A 13,751-nucleotide genomic window follows, 5' to 3' on the forward strand; every position below is an offset into this window, starting at 1 on the left:
ATATTTCTGTCAAAATAAACATGAGCAAAGATAATGTGCTGTACATACATAACAGTTCTGTTCTGAATTCTGACCACAGTTCTTTCTGCAGTGTTTACATTATGTTCATCTCTGTCCAGAAGAAAGAATAAGAAAATGAAACCACTAATGTTTGTCATGTCTCGCATATTTATTATTTTCATTTATTCTTTACTTGCACTATAAAATATTAGTGTTGTATACCTTTTCTGCAGGTCTATGTCAAGTGAACAGTATTTTATTATTTTATTAACACTAAATGTAAAGTCTGTAGACATGGTAAAGGTAATACTCACCACTCTCAGATATGTCTATGTAGATCAGAAGACACATTAAGACAACATGCTTCATCTTCTGCTATCAGTCTGATAATCAAAGTCGTCTGGCAGTTTAGGTTTTAAAATATCCCTCCAAAGGGAAATACTATTTTCTATTTTCCTATTTGTATGTTTTGACAAATCACATTGAATCTCTTCTGTACATTTTGGTTGTACTACAGTATGTAAACCCTGCCACGTCTGGTCTGAGATGAAACAGGAAGAGAAGTGTTGGTGGTTTCTGTCTGGATATCTGTGTCAGTGTGAAGTAAGCGCGTCTGTGTGGGTTTTGTTTCTGTAGGTTGATAAAGTCTGTGAGAATAATAGCTGATGGTGCATGTCTATAAAATGATGTACCACAGCCCTATAGGCCCTATAGGGTTCAAATGTACAAAGTTGTACAAAGTAGCCCACCAATGCTGGGGTAAAACCACATAGACCCAGTTACAAACATGGACACATGCTTCATTTCCACTTGCATTTGTTCAGTGAACTTGAAGGTATGTTTAAAAGTCCACTTATCTGATTTTACTGTATGTAGTGTCATGCCTATTCTACAAAAGATATTCAGACTGGATTAATGTGATCTACGGAAATGGGTTTACTGTGCTACTTTCACAGTTTCCTTTGTGATAAATAATCATTAATTTTAAGGAAAACATTTTTGAGGAAGACATTTTTGGTACCTTAAAGAAATTCAGTCAAAGGTCCATTGAAGAATAATTTATGTCATACCATTTTATAATCTAAAGAATTTGAATATAAATGAAACTTTTTTCCATTTATGAAACCATTTAACTGGTTCTGCTAAGGCATCATGAAGCATCTTTATTTTAGGATTGTTGTGTACAGTAATATAAAATGAATAGCATTCCTCTTCAAATATCAACACTAAGAAACAATGAATCACATTGCAGTTACCAGCAGCATGTTTGTTGCATCATAGAAATGCATTATTTATAAAGACATGATGTGGAGGAAGTAGCTACAGGGAAGAGAAGTGGTTTCTCTACTTCACAGCTGAGTATAAATTAACATACCACATTAGATAATTATTTGCTCTTAACAATTGATTGTAATGTATGATAAATGTCGATAATTGGAGATATCAAATTGCTATTCCTCCAACATGAGTGTAAATTGAATTGTGTGAATTAACTTCTGTGTAGATTAACAAGTTCACGCCATAAATATAGCCATAGATGCTGAAATGTCATTAAGAATAAACAAATAAATAAATAAATAAATAGATAACGGGGATTGAGGACTTCATGCTGATTCTGTGAAGCACCATGATTGACATCTAATGGTTTGCAGAAACCATGGTTAAACTATGGCAGTGTTTCTCAGCTTCAGTCCTCGTGCCCCACTTCCAGAAAAATTTAGATGCTTCCCTACATTAAACACCTTATTCAACTCATGACGCAAACCCTGGGTATTTCATAAGGGTTACAAAATTAGTACAAACAAACAGTACATAAATTAACACAGAGAACCATGTACATTATAAAACATAAAATCTATTAAATATTTTACATATAGCATCAAAATTGTTACTTCTAAACAGAAGTTCATACAAAACAGGGTTTTTTAACCAGGTGGCCAGGGTCCACCAGGGGACACAACAAACTTCCACATGGCCCTCAAGATAGCAAATACATTATGCTAAGCCAAAATATAAAATATTTTTATATATGGTAAATAAAATAAAAACTCTGCTAAAGTCATTATATTTGTGTAATTTACTGTTTTCTACATTAAATTCTACATAAAATCATCCAACATACATAACATTACTTTGTAAAGTAAATTATCTTTAATATTGTCTGAGTAAGGCATGTCAAAGATTGAAATTAAAGTGAAAACAATAAGTAAAATGCTACTAATCTCATAATTAGAATGAGAGACTTTAGCCTAAATTTCATAGGCACTGTCATATATTATTTTTTTGGACGGAACGTAACTTCCGCGATATGACAATCCGCATTTGCCTTTATCACCATACTTGATCTTTGTCGCTTGCCGTAACGCGAACTGCGCCGTCACAGAGTCCCCGCCCACACTCAATGGCCGTGTTCAAATACATGAAGAACTATGTACGGGCTGTCGTCTTGTCGCTTGTGTTAATGCTGATTTATAAGCAACCTGGATACACCAGGACAAACGAAATGACTTGAAATTAACCTCCTGCCATTTTGTTTCAGTCGATTTACGTGAAATATAAAACAGGCTTAAACAAGGGCACGAGACTGCGACGACGCAGTTTTGAGACGCGGCCTCGCGCGCTGTAAACACGCTCAAATAATTTGGCGGTTGGAAGGAAGTTGTTTCGCTGTCGAATACATGTAAACACTTTTTATTTTGTGTATGGAGTTAGTTGCATCAAATTAATTTTGCTATGGTGTAGATGTTTTATTTAATAGTTTCCACACGGTTTGTCCAGTAAATCATTGAGTTCGTTTAGTTGTCGTATGGTCCCGTTAGCCTGCTGCTCTGAAAAGCATGATGTCTAAACTCCACAAGACAAACGGCAAATATTTATGGTGGTGCCTCCAAAGTCTCGAATTCAGGCCGGATGTCGCAGCAAAAAACATAAAACACCTCAACTTGGGAGTGTAAGTCAACCAACTATCTGTTTTTAAATAAATAAATAATTATTTTTATTAGCTAAGTGTCTTCGCTTTGTGTTGGTGTGTGTTATGGGCGTTTACACCACAGACACATAACTTATGTTCAAATAATAGATGCTTAGTATAAAAAATACCAACCCAATAAACTTACATATTAGAAAGAATTATGATTTGCTGTGGTCAGGGTTAAAAAGTTTCTCAGTGCTTTGTATCATTGTTTAATTGAAAGTATATTAGCTAAGTGTTTATACAGCATTTTTGTATTAAGTGCTTTCAATGTCTGTTTTCTCACAGGAACATGTTTGATAAGCCAAACAAAGAGGCTTTCTATATTGTCATCCACTTTTTGTTTGAGAAACTGAATCCCACTCGTGTTCAGGATGTTTTCAGGTAGATCCATGCAACAGTGTTTTGCTGTCATATCCTGTGCTGTCTACTAGTATTACCGATTCAAAAATGATTGTTTTCATAGAAATTGCTGGCCAGTTTGGGATCATAAACGTGATGCTGAGTTTCGTAAGGTGACTTTTGGATGGCTCCAAGAAATAGCGGTACGTGCATTTGGTCTGTTGTTAACCTTTTTTGGTTGTATTGTGTCTTCACACAAGGGTTTTAGCTTGCAGTAGATTACAGTTTACAATAAGTAAACTTTAAACCTGTCAAATGCTATTACACCTGAGGAGGCTCTGACTTTTTTAAAGGGGCCATGGCATGAAAATCTGACTTTTTTCAAGTGCTATAAATGGGCTCCCAGTGCTTCTGTCAACCTAGAAAATGTGAAAAAGATCAACCCAGTAACTTAGTTTTGGTAAACCATTCTCCGCCAGCACGTGAAAAATTAGGTCATTGAAATTAGGCTCTCCTTATAATGTTATACAAAATGTCAATTTTAACTTGTTATAATAAATTATCTATATGGTATTTTGAGCTAAAACTTCACATGTGTACACTGGGAACACCAAAAAATTATTTTAAATCTTAAAAAGGTCTTGTAACATGGCCCCTTTAATCTATTTCACTACATTTGTTTACCATTTATTTTTATAATTTAGTGCTTTTTTATGTTTATTTTGTGTTTGTAGTTGTTCATAGGCTGTTTTTAATTGTGTTGAACCAAAGACAAAGTGTGGACAATGTTTTTAAACTAACACACAATCTTGCAATACCATCATGACTTTACAATGCACTTAACTATTTACATTTTTCTGTGATGTATTTCTATGTAATGTGTTAAAATTTCTCTATGTCTAGAATGAAGAAGGTAGCGCTTTTCCCAAAGTGGCTGCATCCCATTTGCTTTCCCCGTCTGGACCAAGATTTATCAACTTGATGCTTCACTTAGCCAAACATGTCATGCTGAAAACATTGAAGACATTTGCCATAGGTATGCCATTATTAAATAAGATTTTGCCAATACCCATGTTTAATATAAACATGGGTATTTGGCTGACATGGAGTCTTGAGTATCTTGGAACTATTTCTGTTTTTCTTGTTACCCTCTCTGTGAAATCCAAAATAAAGTTACATAATCTAATTATGAAATTAGGAGCATCAAAGTTGATTTCAGTCATTGATTTCACATGACCTTACTCAGTCCATATTAAAGATATCAAGGTTATATTACACAATGTTCTTTACATAGAATGTTTTTTGTTTTGTTGTTGTAGAAAACAGAATATCACCTTAATAAATAACTTTGGATGCTCAGTGATGTTATGTGTTTAAATCATATTTTGGTTTGTTTCATAAATACTTAGATGGTGTGTGGGTCCCAGAAGCTGCTGCGGTACCATCGAGTTCACAGGATTTGGAGAAAAAGAGATTTCAGATGGTGAAGAGACAGTTTCAGAGAGTAACTGTAGAGCAGGACCGTCTTATTCAAGATTATCAGAAAAGAGCAAAGTAAGTGGCTTGTAACGTGGGTAGATTTTGTTTGCTGTATTTCTGGTGACTCTGAGCTTTTTAACTATGTAAATGTTTGATTATAACATTGGATATCAAGATGCATGCAGATGACTTGCGATAGATGGTATAACTTGAGCTACTCATGCTGTATCGAACCGTACCCGATTCCGATTGTCCCCGCTGGTCCGCACTCACACAATACTTTATGATCCGGAGCAGAGTACCCTCACATCATTGTGATGCGATTGTTTTGAAGTAAGACCTGAAAATGCATACTCTCTGAGCAGAGTCGGCACAATAGAGTTCATTGTAATTATAAGTTTGTGTTTAGTAGGTGTGTTTGACTTCATGCGGCACTGTGCAGTTTGGAACATGACATTAAGAAACATAAGAGAGATTTAAGAGCAGAATTATTTCAATTGGTAACGCCAATTCATTATTTTACGTTTTTCAAGTCGAGTAAAAAAAATTAGGTGAAAAATTAAAGAAATTACTTTAATTGGTAACACCTAAAATATTTAAACATTTTCTACTTACATTTTTACTTCAAGTAAGACATTTTTGGTTAAACTCTAGGGTGTTACCAATTGAAGTATTTTTTTAAGTTGATCCACTTAACTTTTTACAGAGTAGTCAAACAAACCATAATTTGGGGGTCAAACTTAATGTACCGTACAGTACAGTATGCATAGTGTGAAGTCAAATGATCTTGTTTTATCAGAGTGGTGTGCCATACCCAGAAACTATTGCACATGCATATTAGAATGACATACAATTTGTATTTCTTTCAGAGGTTTGGAGAAGTCTTTGAGGGACCTTGATGCAGAAGATGCCAAATATGATCATTTACTTAAGTAAATATTTTTTAAAAATCACACGGATGTTTAAAAAAGTGTCACTTAATTTAAAACAATATGTTGTTTGTTTGTAGAGAACAAGATAGTAGCACCGATTTGGAGGGAGAAATTCTTGCCAAGTATCAGAAGGTTTGTGTCAATTGTTTACATTTCATTCCCCCTGAGAAGGTTATTAATTCACTAATATTGCTATTTACCCTCTCCCTAATAATATAAGTTGTATTTGTGAATGGTTCACTTTTTCAGGTGCGAACCCTTTGGGCTGAGACAGACAGAGTCTTAACCATCCTTGAAGGAGATCGAAAAGTTGTAGAGAGTGTGATCCGAGGACAGGTAGATCAGTACACCTTAGATGGGCAGGACCTGAATGTGAAGATACCAACGGTTCTGCGTGAAAGATTGGAGCGGTTATCACACCAGGTAAGAGGTACAGGAAAGGAAAAAATAAATCTAGTTGAACTTCATCGTGTCAGTAAAGGTTATATTTATTGTCAGTTTACTAAGGTAGTAGTCAGATTTTAATATATTAATTGCTCAGACAGATTTAATAATTCATATCATTCAAACCAATAATACAGATGTTTATTTGTTATTTTGATTGTTTTATCAATGGAGACATCTGTGATGTCTTTGTCTTTACTGGCTGTATTCAAAAGCAATCCTAAATGCAAGCTCACTTTTGGGTAAAATTTGACGCCCCCAGATGCAAACCCCTCTTAAAGGGATAGTTCGGCCAAAAATGACATTAAACCCATGATCTACCCACCCCGAAGCCGTCCGAGATGCACACGTCCACAATTTTTCAGACAATGGCATTTTTTCAGTTTTAGATCTTTCAGTTAATCAAATGTGAAGTTACGGGGTCCATGACCTTCAAGTCCAAAAAGTGTGCATCCATCCTTCACAAAATATATCCAAACGGCTCCACGATGATAGACGAGGTCCTTCTGAGGGTAATCCACGCCGTTTTGTTGTAGAAATATCCACATTTAAAACTTTATAAACCAAAGTGACTCGCATCCGGTAGTGCCGCCATCTTAGTCGCATCCGCATTCAGGATGAGAGCTTACGCAGCGTACGGAGGTTACTCTGCTGCTGCTCTGTGCCCCCGCCCTCCGAATTTGTCATACGTCACTAAGAAAAGTGCGTACACTACGCTAATACTCTCTCCTGAATGCGGAGGAGTCTAGGATGGCGGCGCTACAGGAGGGTAGTTGTTTTGGTTTATAGAGTTTTAAATGTGGATGTTTCTACAGCAACACCCTGCGGATTACCCTCGGAGGACCTTTATTTATCATCCTGGAGCCGTTTGGATTTATTTTGTAAAGTAATTGAACTTTTGACAGAGATTTGCAACCCTCTCTCCCCTTCTCTGGTCGGCTTCTGCTGTCAAAACATAACATAATATTTTTTTGTGGCCCACAGAAAGATTTTTATTTACTTAGTTTCATATTCGTTTGATTATTGATGTAAACGTTTAAGGGGCCATTATAAAGCATCTAAAAAGCGTGTATTCCTTCTTTCCAAAGGGCTTGAGAGGATGTGTCCTTAATGAACACGTCCTAAATGTTTATTGGTTTAGCATTTCTAATATTGGTGTTTGATTTGATGATCTGTCTTTGCTTTTAGTCCAGTGTTGGTAGCTTGTATGAGGCAGGGCAGCCTGTCCTTGTGCGTCTGCTTGAACTTCTGAATGAGGGATTATGCATCCTTAATGAGGAAAGAGAGAAGATTGCAGGGCCCACTACACATCTTCATCACCAGGCTCTTCAGGAACAGGCTTTGCTGTTTAATCGCTCAAAAGAAAACCTCAAGCTCATAAGGTAAGAAAAATGTAATGGAAATTTGATGGTAGTACATTCGTTTTAAAATTGTTTGTTAAGTTACACATTAAGAAATGTATTAGACAGATTAATAGCATTTTTTGCCTATTGTCATCACCTGGTAATTGGGCTTTGATAGCCAGCTTCTGATTAGATTCATGTGTTCACAATCTGTGACCACACCCTCTTATTAGGCACCTGTAGTATAAAGACATCAGAAGCAGTCAAGGGGTGAAATTGTTTGGTGGTTTCACATACAAGCTTGTTTCTGAACTCAGTTATTACCCTATTTAAGTTTGTTATTTAATGGTGTTTGGTAATTTATTGGTTTTTAACACTTTCACACATTTCTTGTTTTTTGTTACTTATCCAGGCGAAAACTTGTCAAAGAGGATACAGCTGATATTAAGAACTCCATTAGGAGGCTGGAGGAGGAGTGGGAAAGGACGTGGGCTGAGTGTTTAAAAAACACACCACTGACTTCCTTTCTTAAGGAGGAGGAACCTGTAAGTTTGCTAACTTAGTTTATGGTCATAGTTCTTATTTAGATTGGTCTGTTAGTCCCAGTCTACCACAGACTAAAGTTGTTACCAAATACGTTGTATTTTCTCTGGCTAATGATCGACTCTGGTTTGCGACCCATAATCTCTTTTAATATTAACAGGTTCTTGACTTTGTCTCCCCGATGGCACCTCTGTCATTTGAGCCAGCTTCTGATGCTAGCTTCAAAGCTAGTGTCATCTCACAATATCCACATAAACTACCTAGTAAGTTAATGGCTTTCTTAGTAGATTGTATTGTTTTTTTTTTTTTTTGCTCTAGTGCAAATTTAATGTCTCCTTTCACATACAGAGCTGCTAGAGCAGACCACTAAAAGAAGACCAGAGGTGGAGGAAACAACAGTTCATCCAGAACCAGAAGCCGGAACCAGAAATTAAAAAGTACATTGTGTAAAACTTGTAGTTACTACTTGTGCTATTTAATCAGGAACAAAGTTTAACTTTTACCCATCACCCACACTTTCTCAACAGCACTTCATTGCCAGCTGAAGGTCAAAGGTTTTTGCTTTCCTCTGATTGTTGCTTTTCTCCGAGACCAGAAAGTTCTTGTGAGGTTCCTCCATGTGAAACTCCTTTGACTCGCCCAGTCAAATTTCTTCCTGGGGTCCAGACACCCAGTCCGTTACAGGTAGCTTGTATTTAGAGCAATACATTTTTGCTCTGTATCTACTTACTGTGTGTTTCATCACAAATATGCTAAAAGAAAATTTTATAGCTATTAAGCTGTGGGACACCTAATGTATAAAATTGAATCAAAACCATAAGTAGATTCAAAATGTTCTATGCAATGCATGACTACTTTTTATTAATATTCCTTTTGCAAGAAATGTTATTCTTTACATACAAAATTAAAATGACTTGACCTGGCCTTGCATAATACTTGAAACTGTGTAGTATTAAAGTTGCAGGACTAAAAATCTGAAAGTTTTTGAACCATTAACTACAATATTTGTGAAGAGTGAAAGGTGTGTTCTTTCATGTATCACACTTTCATGACTTAAACTTGACATTTTTCTGTCTTGCAGGCAAGCCGCAGAAAAAGTCTGCTCTCAAAAACAAAGACCTCTGTCATGAAAAACAAGGCCCAGATTCTGGATTTGGAATGTGACAACTTGGCAAATCAAGTAAGTGTTTGATTTTGATCCTAGTAACCACAAAGATTAGAGTCCTACTGATGTAGAGCAGGTTCATACATTTTATTAAAACTGGCTTTCGAAGATGTGATTGTATTAGTGTTGTAGATTTACTCTGGGAGGCTGATACATGGGTGGTCCTAAGCAGTGCTCTGCCTATCACAAGTTCTCCCTATATCAAACCTGCTCTCTGATGACCGGTGCGAATTGAGAGAAATCGCCACGGACAGATACGGAGCAGACAATCTTTTCCTTTGCTTTCTTGAAGTTAGATTATATTAAAGCTCCCGGTGGTCATGATAATGTTGTATCTGGGGATGTTGCTGTAGTGTTCCTAATATTTGCTTTTGGATAACACTGAGCCCATAGTTGTCCCAAGTGGACTATTCCCTAGTGGTTCATGTTCAAGTTTAGTTTACTAAATACCAAAGTTTAATCTCCTTTTTTGATTTTTAGTTTGCAGATGCCGTGATCATGAGCCCAGTGAATGGAAGGAGCGACATGGACCTGGGGCAGTTGCTGAATGCCATATCTGACCCCTTTTCAACTAGGAAGCAGCTGTGCCGCACACCTGAGAGTCTTAGTAAGTTTACTTAAATACCAGATTACATAAGCCTTGCTAAATTTTGACATGGCATCTTGATGAAAATTGTTTAGGTTTTAAGTAACTTTTTTTCTACCTCAGTTAAGGATGTCAGAAGTTCATGGAGAAAAGCTGTGGAGGAAGGGGTTGCAGAGAAAAAGCAAGCATCTTGGGTTAAGGAAGATAGCTTATCTTGGCTTAAGACGCCTCTGGCTGAAGCAGAGTTGAATAGGCCAAGTCCAGAGCCATCACTCTTCTTTGACACTACTCATCAGTGCACTCCTCCTCCTGTCCAGCAGGGGTCCTCCTTGCACTCAACTTTGTCATGGGACTCCTCACAGCTGGAGGCTCATAACAGCCAAAGCTCAAGTGAGATTATTAAATTCAGCATTGCTCATGAGGAGCTCCCAGAACTTTTTGAGGATGACGTTTCATTTAACAGCGACGGATCAATGGAGATCCAGGGGAACAAGGAAAATGAACAAGAACTTGTCCTGTTGCCTGTTTTGTCACATTCTCCTGATGGAGAATCTCCACTACAGATGACCACTAAAGACTTGTGCATCAAGTCTGATTTTATATCCCCAGAACTTTCAAAGAAAAGCCCAGGGTTAAACCTTTGGGCAGGTGATGAGACTTTGTTTTCTCTGGAATTGGACAAGTTTGAGAGCGTTTCCCCTCCTCCACCAGAGAAACTTAGTCTACCTTGTTTAGTTAATGTTAATTTAGATGAATACTAATGCATAAAGGACTCTTATGGTTTACATACTAATTTTACCCAGAGCATCTGCTAAATGGGATTTCTTCTTGTACTTGACTCGCTCTGCTTAATTGCAATGACATTGCTATTAACCAGCTGTAATGCTATTGTCTGTAAACTAATGCTTGTCATTTCACCATACCACATGTATGTTCATGAATTACATCTATACTAAATGTTTTAGTACGTACAAACTAATTAAATTGTGCACTTGTACAATGTAAGAGGTAAATGAAATGTTAATGTGGTACATCTTTTGTAATAAAGGATATTTTTGCAAACCCTCTTCAGTCTTTGTGGTACACCAGATTTTGTTTTCTTTTTTAATTGAGAATGTATATAAAGCTAAAAAAATAAAGCTCTTCCTGATTAAACGCATATCTTAGTTTCCATTACAAATACTAATATATGAACCATCAGCTGTTTACTAAATAAACAATTATTGACTGAAACCATTATCGTTTCCATTAAAACCAATACATCATCACCAGTTCAGTGTTGCTGTCGCATCTGCCATAATGCACCATGTAGTTTTCATATTGATGTGTATATATACATATATTCTGTTCCTAATTATTCATTTTTTTTCTAAATCTTAAACTTTCTATTTTCTATGTTTATTTTTTATTGTATATTTGTTATTGCATACTGTGGGAATAGTTCTGTGCAAAGCATTTTACTATATATTCTACTGTGTAGTTATGTACGTCACAAATAAACTCCCTTTTTTGCTCCGATTAAATCCATAAGAATTTCTGAAATGGTTTATGTTAGGTTCACCAGCAGGGCACATGGTAACATTATTCGTGTTAAAGGGATAAAACATGTAAGCCACCTGTTACTCTTGCTGCGCACTTGCATTTAGATAGGGGGCATAGTGAGTGCGTGTGCAGGGCGGAAGAAAGACGACAGGGTGTGTTGACTTCCTGTGGTGCTGTGTGCAGTGATTAGCGTATGACAATAAAGTACCGCGAGAGCGATTTGGAAGCTGTACTTTAGAAGCGCTCTCGCGGTACTGTGATGTCATATATCGATCAAACTGCGCAGCGCCTCAGAAAGTCGAACACGCTTGACGTGAGAGAGAGTAAAGTATGCGGAGCGAGAGAATCACTCATGGGCGGGTCCATCCGCCTCCAGCAGTCAGACAGACGGAGAAACGCAGCAGAGTAACAAAACACAAACATGGCGTCTACTCGCTGCCATACACACTAGCGCTGGACAGAAACAAAGTTTCCAGCGGTAAAGAAGAGTGCGCGCACATCAAGCGCGCGTTTTATTCTCGCTAGAGAAGGAGAGTGCGGGGCGAAAAGTGCAACTTGCCTACATGTCAACGTCTTTCCCATAGAGGACTGAACAGCTGGTATGTATTACTTTGAAATTGTTCAATTTACAAAAACGCATCGAGCTCTTATGTACTCTCTCACGTTTCGGAAATGTCACATTATGTGACGTGTTTCCACGAGCCGCGCGGCGTTTGTGTTAAAAGACGATCGCTCGTTTTGTTTGTGTTGAGAAAGAATAGCAACGATAAGAAATTCATGCTTGCCGAGTTGTGTGTGAAGTTTTCCTAGTTAGTGAAGATGCAACAGTTGGAGCTATTTCGCAGGCCTCGTTAGGTAAACGACAATGGAGGTGTTGCAAAATTTAGCGTGCTGCCTAGATAATATACTTTTGGGGTTCATAATCGCTTTTGAGTCTTATATAAACTCAGTACAGATGATACGGTGCGCACCTATAATGTCGTCTAGTTAGACAGTTTACAAGTTTTGCAGACCGGTGTCGGCTAAAATAAAGCGTGCAGGTGCTAAGGGTGTGTCGACATGCAGGTAAACTGAGCAGCGATATTAGACACATCCGCCTCATTTTAAATCCAGGAAGTTACAGACAAAAGCCACTTTAGTCATCCAGGGATTTGTATTATGTATATGATTGTAACTTAATAAAACCCTGCCTGTACTCAGCTTAAGCTAGCTAGAATTTATCAGTAAATGTTGATCTTAAAGTGCTACTGAATAGCCATTTGTAGATCTAGTACTTTCTTGAAAGATGTGGACGTTTTGTTGTTATTGTTTTTAAAGAAATCTTTGCATATGTGTCATTCATTCCTTTACACTTCAGTTTGTCTATATTAGGGGGTTGTTACGGAATAATTCTTATAGTTAGATATATGTATGTATGTGCATGTCATTATTAAGACAGAAATGGAAATGTGGGGTAAATTTGGACAGTGTTTGACAGTCATCCCATTGCAAAAAGTGTCTCCGTCTACCTGAATTTACCCAGATATTTTGTATCCGTGCATCCCTAGTTACTATAGGATACTACAACAAAGTGTAGGAATTACTATAATGTACTACAGTGTACAAAAATTTACTTCAGTGTAATGTATAGTAAAGAATCTTACAGTATGTGGGATAGCAGAATTGGTACATTGTGTAATGCTTGAATGCATAGAAGTCCCCCATGGCTCGGGTTGGGTCAGCTTACTTTTGGGGGCTTTTCAACTGCGTACAGTACATAGTACCCTATACTTTTTTAAGTACCACCTTGGTTAAGGTTCTAAGCAAGCGGAGCTGATACTAAAACGTGACTTGAAAACACTGTAGATTACTGATTGGTCTGAGAGAATCGTCACTACCAGCATCATCGCTAAATGCAAGATTAGATGTCGTAAGTTCCCAAACTCCCTTTTAGTGGTGAAAAACATCTACAGGCTAAGAATCAGAGATTCTACCCCATCTGAATAAATTTATGGGAAACACTGCATTCCAACGATGCTCCCTTGTTGCTCGCACCCACTTGTATGATGTCAGAGCAGTAGGCAGCGCAAATATTACGGCACGCCTATAATCTCTCAAACTCTGAAGTGGTACTAAACTCAATGGAAAAGCAAACCGAGCCAAAGTAAAGTGAGCTGACGCGACTTGACCTGTGCGGTACTATGCAATGAAAAAGGGCCATAAGAGCCTGATTAAACCTAGGGGCTGTTTACACTTTGTATTAAGATGTGTTTTCGTCAATCGGATCACAAGTGGACGACGTTAATGCCAGGTGTAAACGGTTTTCAAAACGTTTTGAACGTGTCCACTTTCGACCACTTTCCACCACATTCAGAGGTAGTTGAAACCCAGCGCTATTTTTAGCCTTTCCTTGATAAAACTAACG

At 37.4% G+C, this 13,751-nt stretch overlaps 2 protein-coding genes and 1 non-coding gene across 4 annotated transcripts in view; all 3 read left to right on the forward strand.

Moving 5' to 3' along the window:
• Positions 1–2,470: 2,470 nt before the first annotated feature.
• On the forward strand, positions 2,471–10,872 carry haus6 (HAUS augmin-like complex, subunit 6). The gene is made up of 16 exons (XM_073858840.1): positions 2,471–2,950; positions 3,260–3,355; positions 3,438–3,516; positions 4,217–4,349; positions 4,723–4,867; positions 5,662–5,724; positions 5,802–5,856; positions 5,974–6,147; positions 7,357–7,550; positions 7,924–8,056; positions 8,215–8,317; positions 8,403–8,487; positions 8,582–8,741; positions 9,136–9,234; positions 9,700–9,826; positions 9,929–10,872. Exons 1-16 carry the CDS (start codon positions 2,838–2,840, stop codon positions 10,564–10,566), a joined length of 2,397 nt encoding a protein of 798 aa, XP_073714941.1. The 5' UTR covers positions 2,471–2,837; the 3' UTR covers positions 10,567–10,872.
• Positions 9,360–9,490, forward strand: LOC129418171 (small Cajal body-specific RNA 8). The gene has a single exon (XR_008636014.2).
• An 827-nt stretch (positions 10,873–11,699) lies between the features above and the next one.
• dennd4c (DENN/MADD domain containing 4C) overlaps positions 11,700–13,751 on the forward strand; it is a 66,689-nt gene continuing 64,637 nt past the window's right edge. For both annotated transcript variants that reach the window (XM_073859343.1, XM_073859344.1), the window contains exon 1: positions 11,700–11,946. The gene's annotated coding sequence lies outside the window, so the exon portion shown is untranslated. The remainder of the gene's footprint in view (positions 11,947–13,751) is intronic.

Source organism: Misgurnus anguillicaudatus, chromosome 21 (assembly GCF_027580225.2).
Source record: "Misgurnus anguillicaudatus chromosome 21, ASM2758022v2, whole genome shotgun sequence".
In the NCBI taxonomy this organism is placed as follows: Eukaryota; Metazoa; Chordata; class Actinopteri; order Cypriniformes; family Cobitidae; genus Misgurnus; species Misgurnus anguillicaudatus.

What these genes read in the sequence shown, in the direction of transcription:
- haus6 (XM_073858840.1), top strand. Translation starts at nt 2,838, where the DNA reads ATGATGTCTAAACTCCACAAGACAAACGGCAAATATTTATGGTGGTGC. An exon ending in AAATATGATCATTTACTTAA is followed by an intron (nt 5,725 to 5,801) that starts GTAAATATTTTT and finishes GTTTGTTTGTAG; the next exon opens with AGAACAAGATAGTAGCACCG. An exon ending in TGGAGCGGTTATCACACCAG is followed by an intron (nt 6,148 to 7,356) that starts GTAAGAGGTACA and finishes CTTTGCTTTTAG; the next exon opens with TCCAGTGTTGGTAGCTTGTA.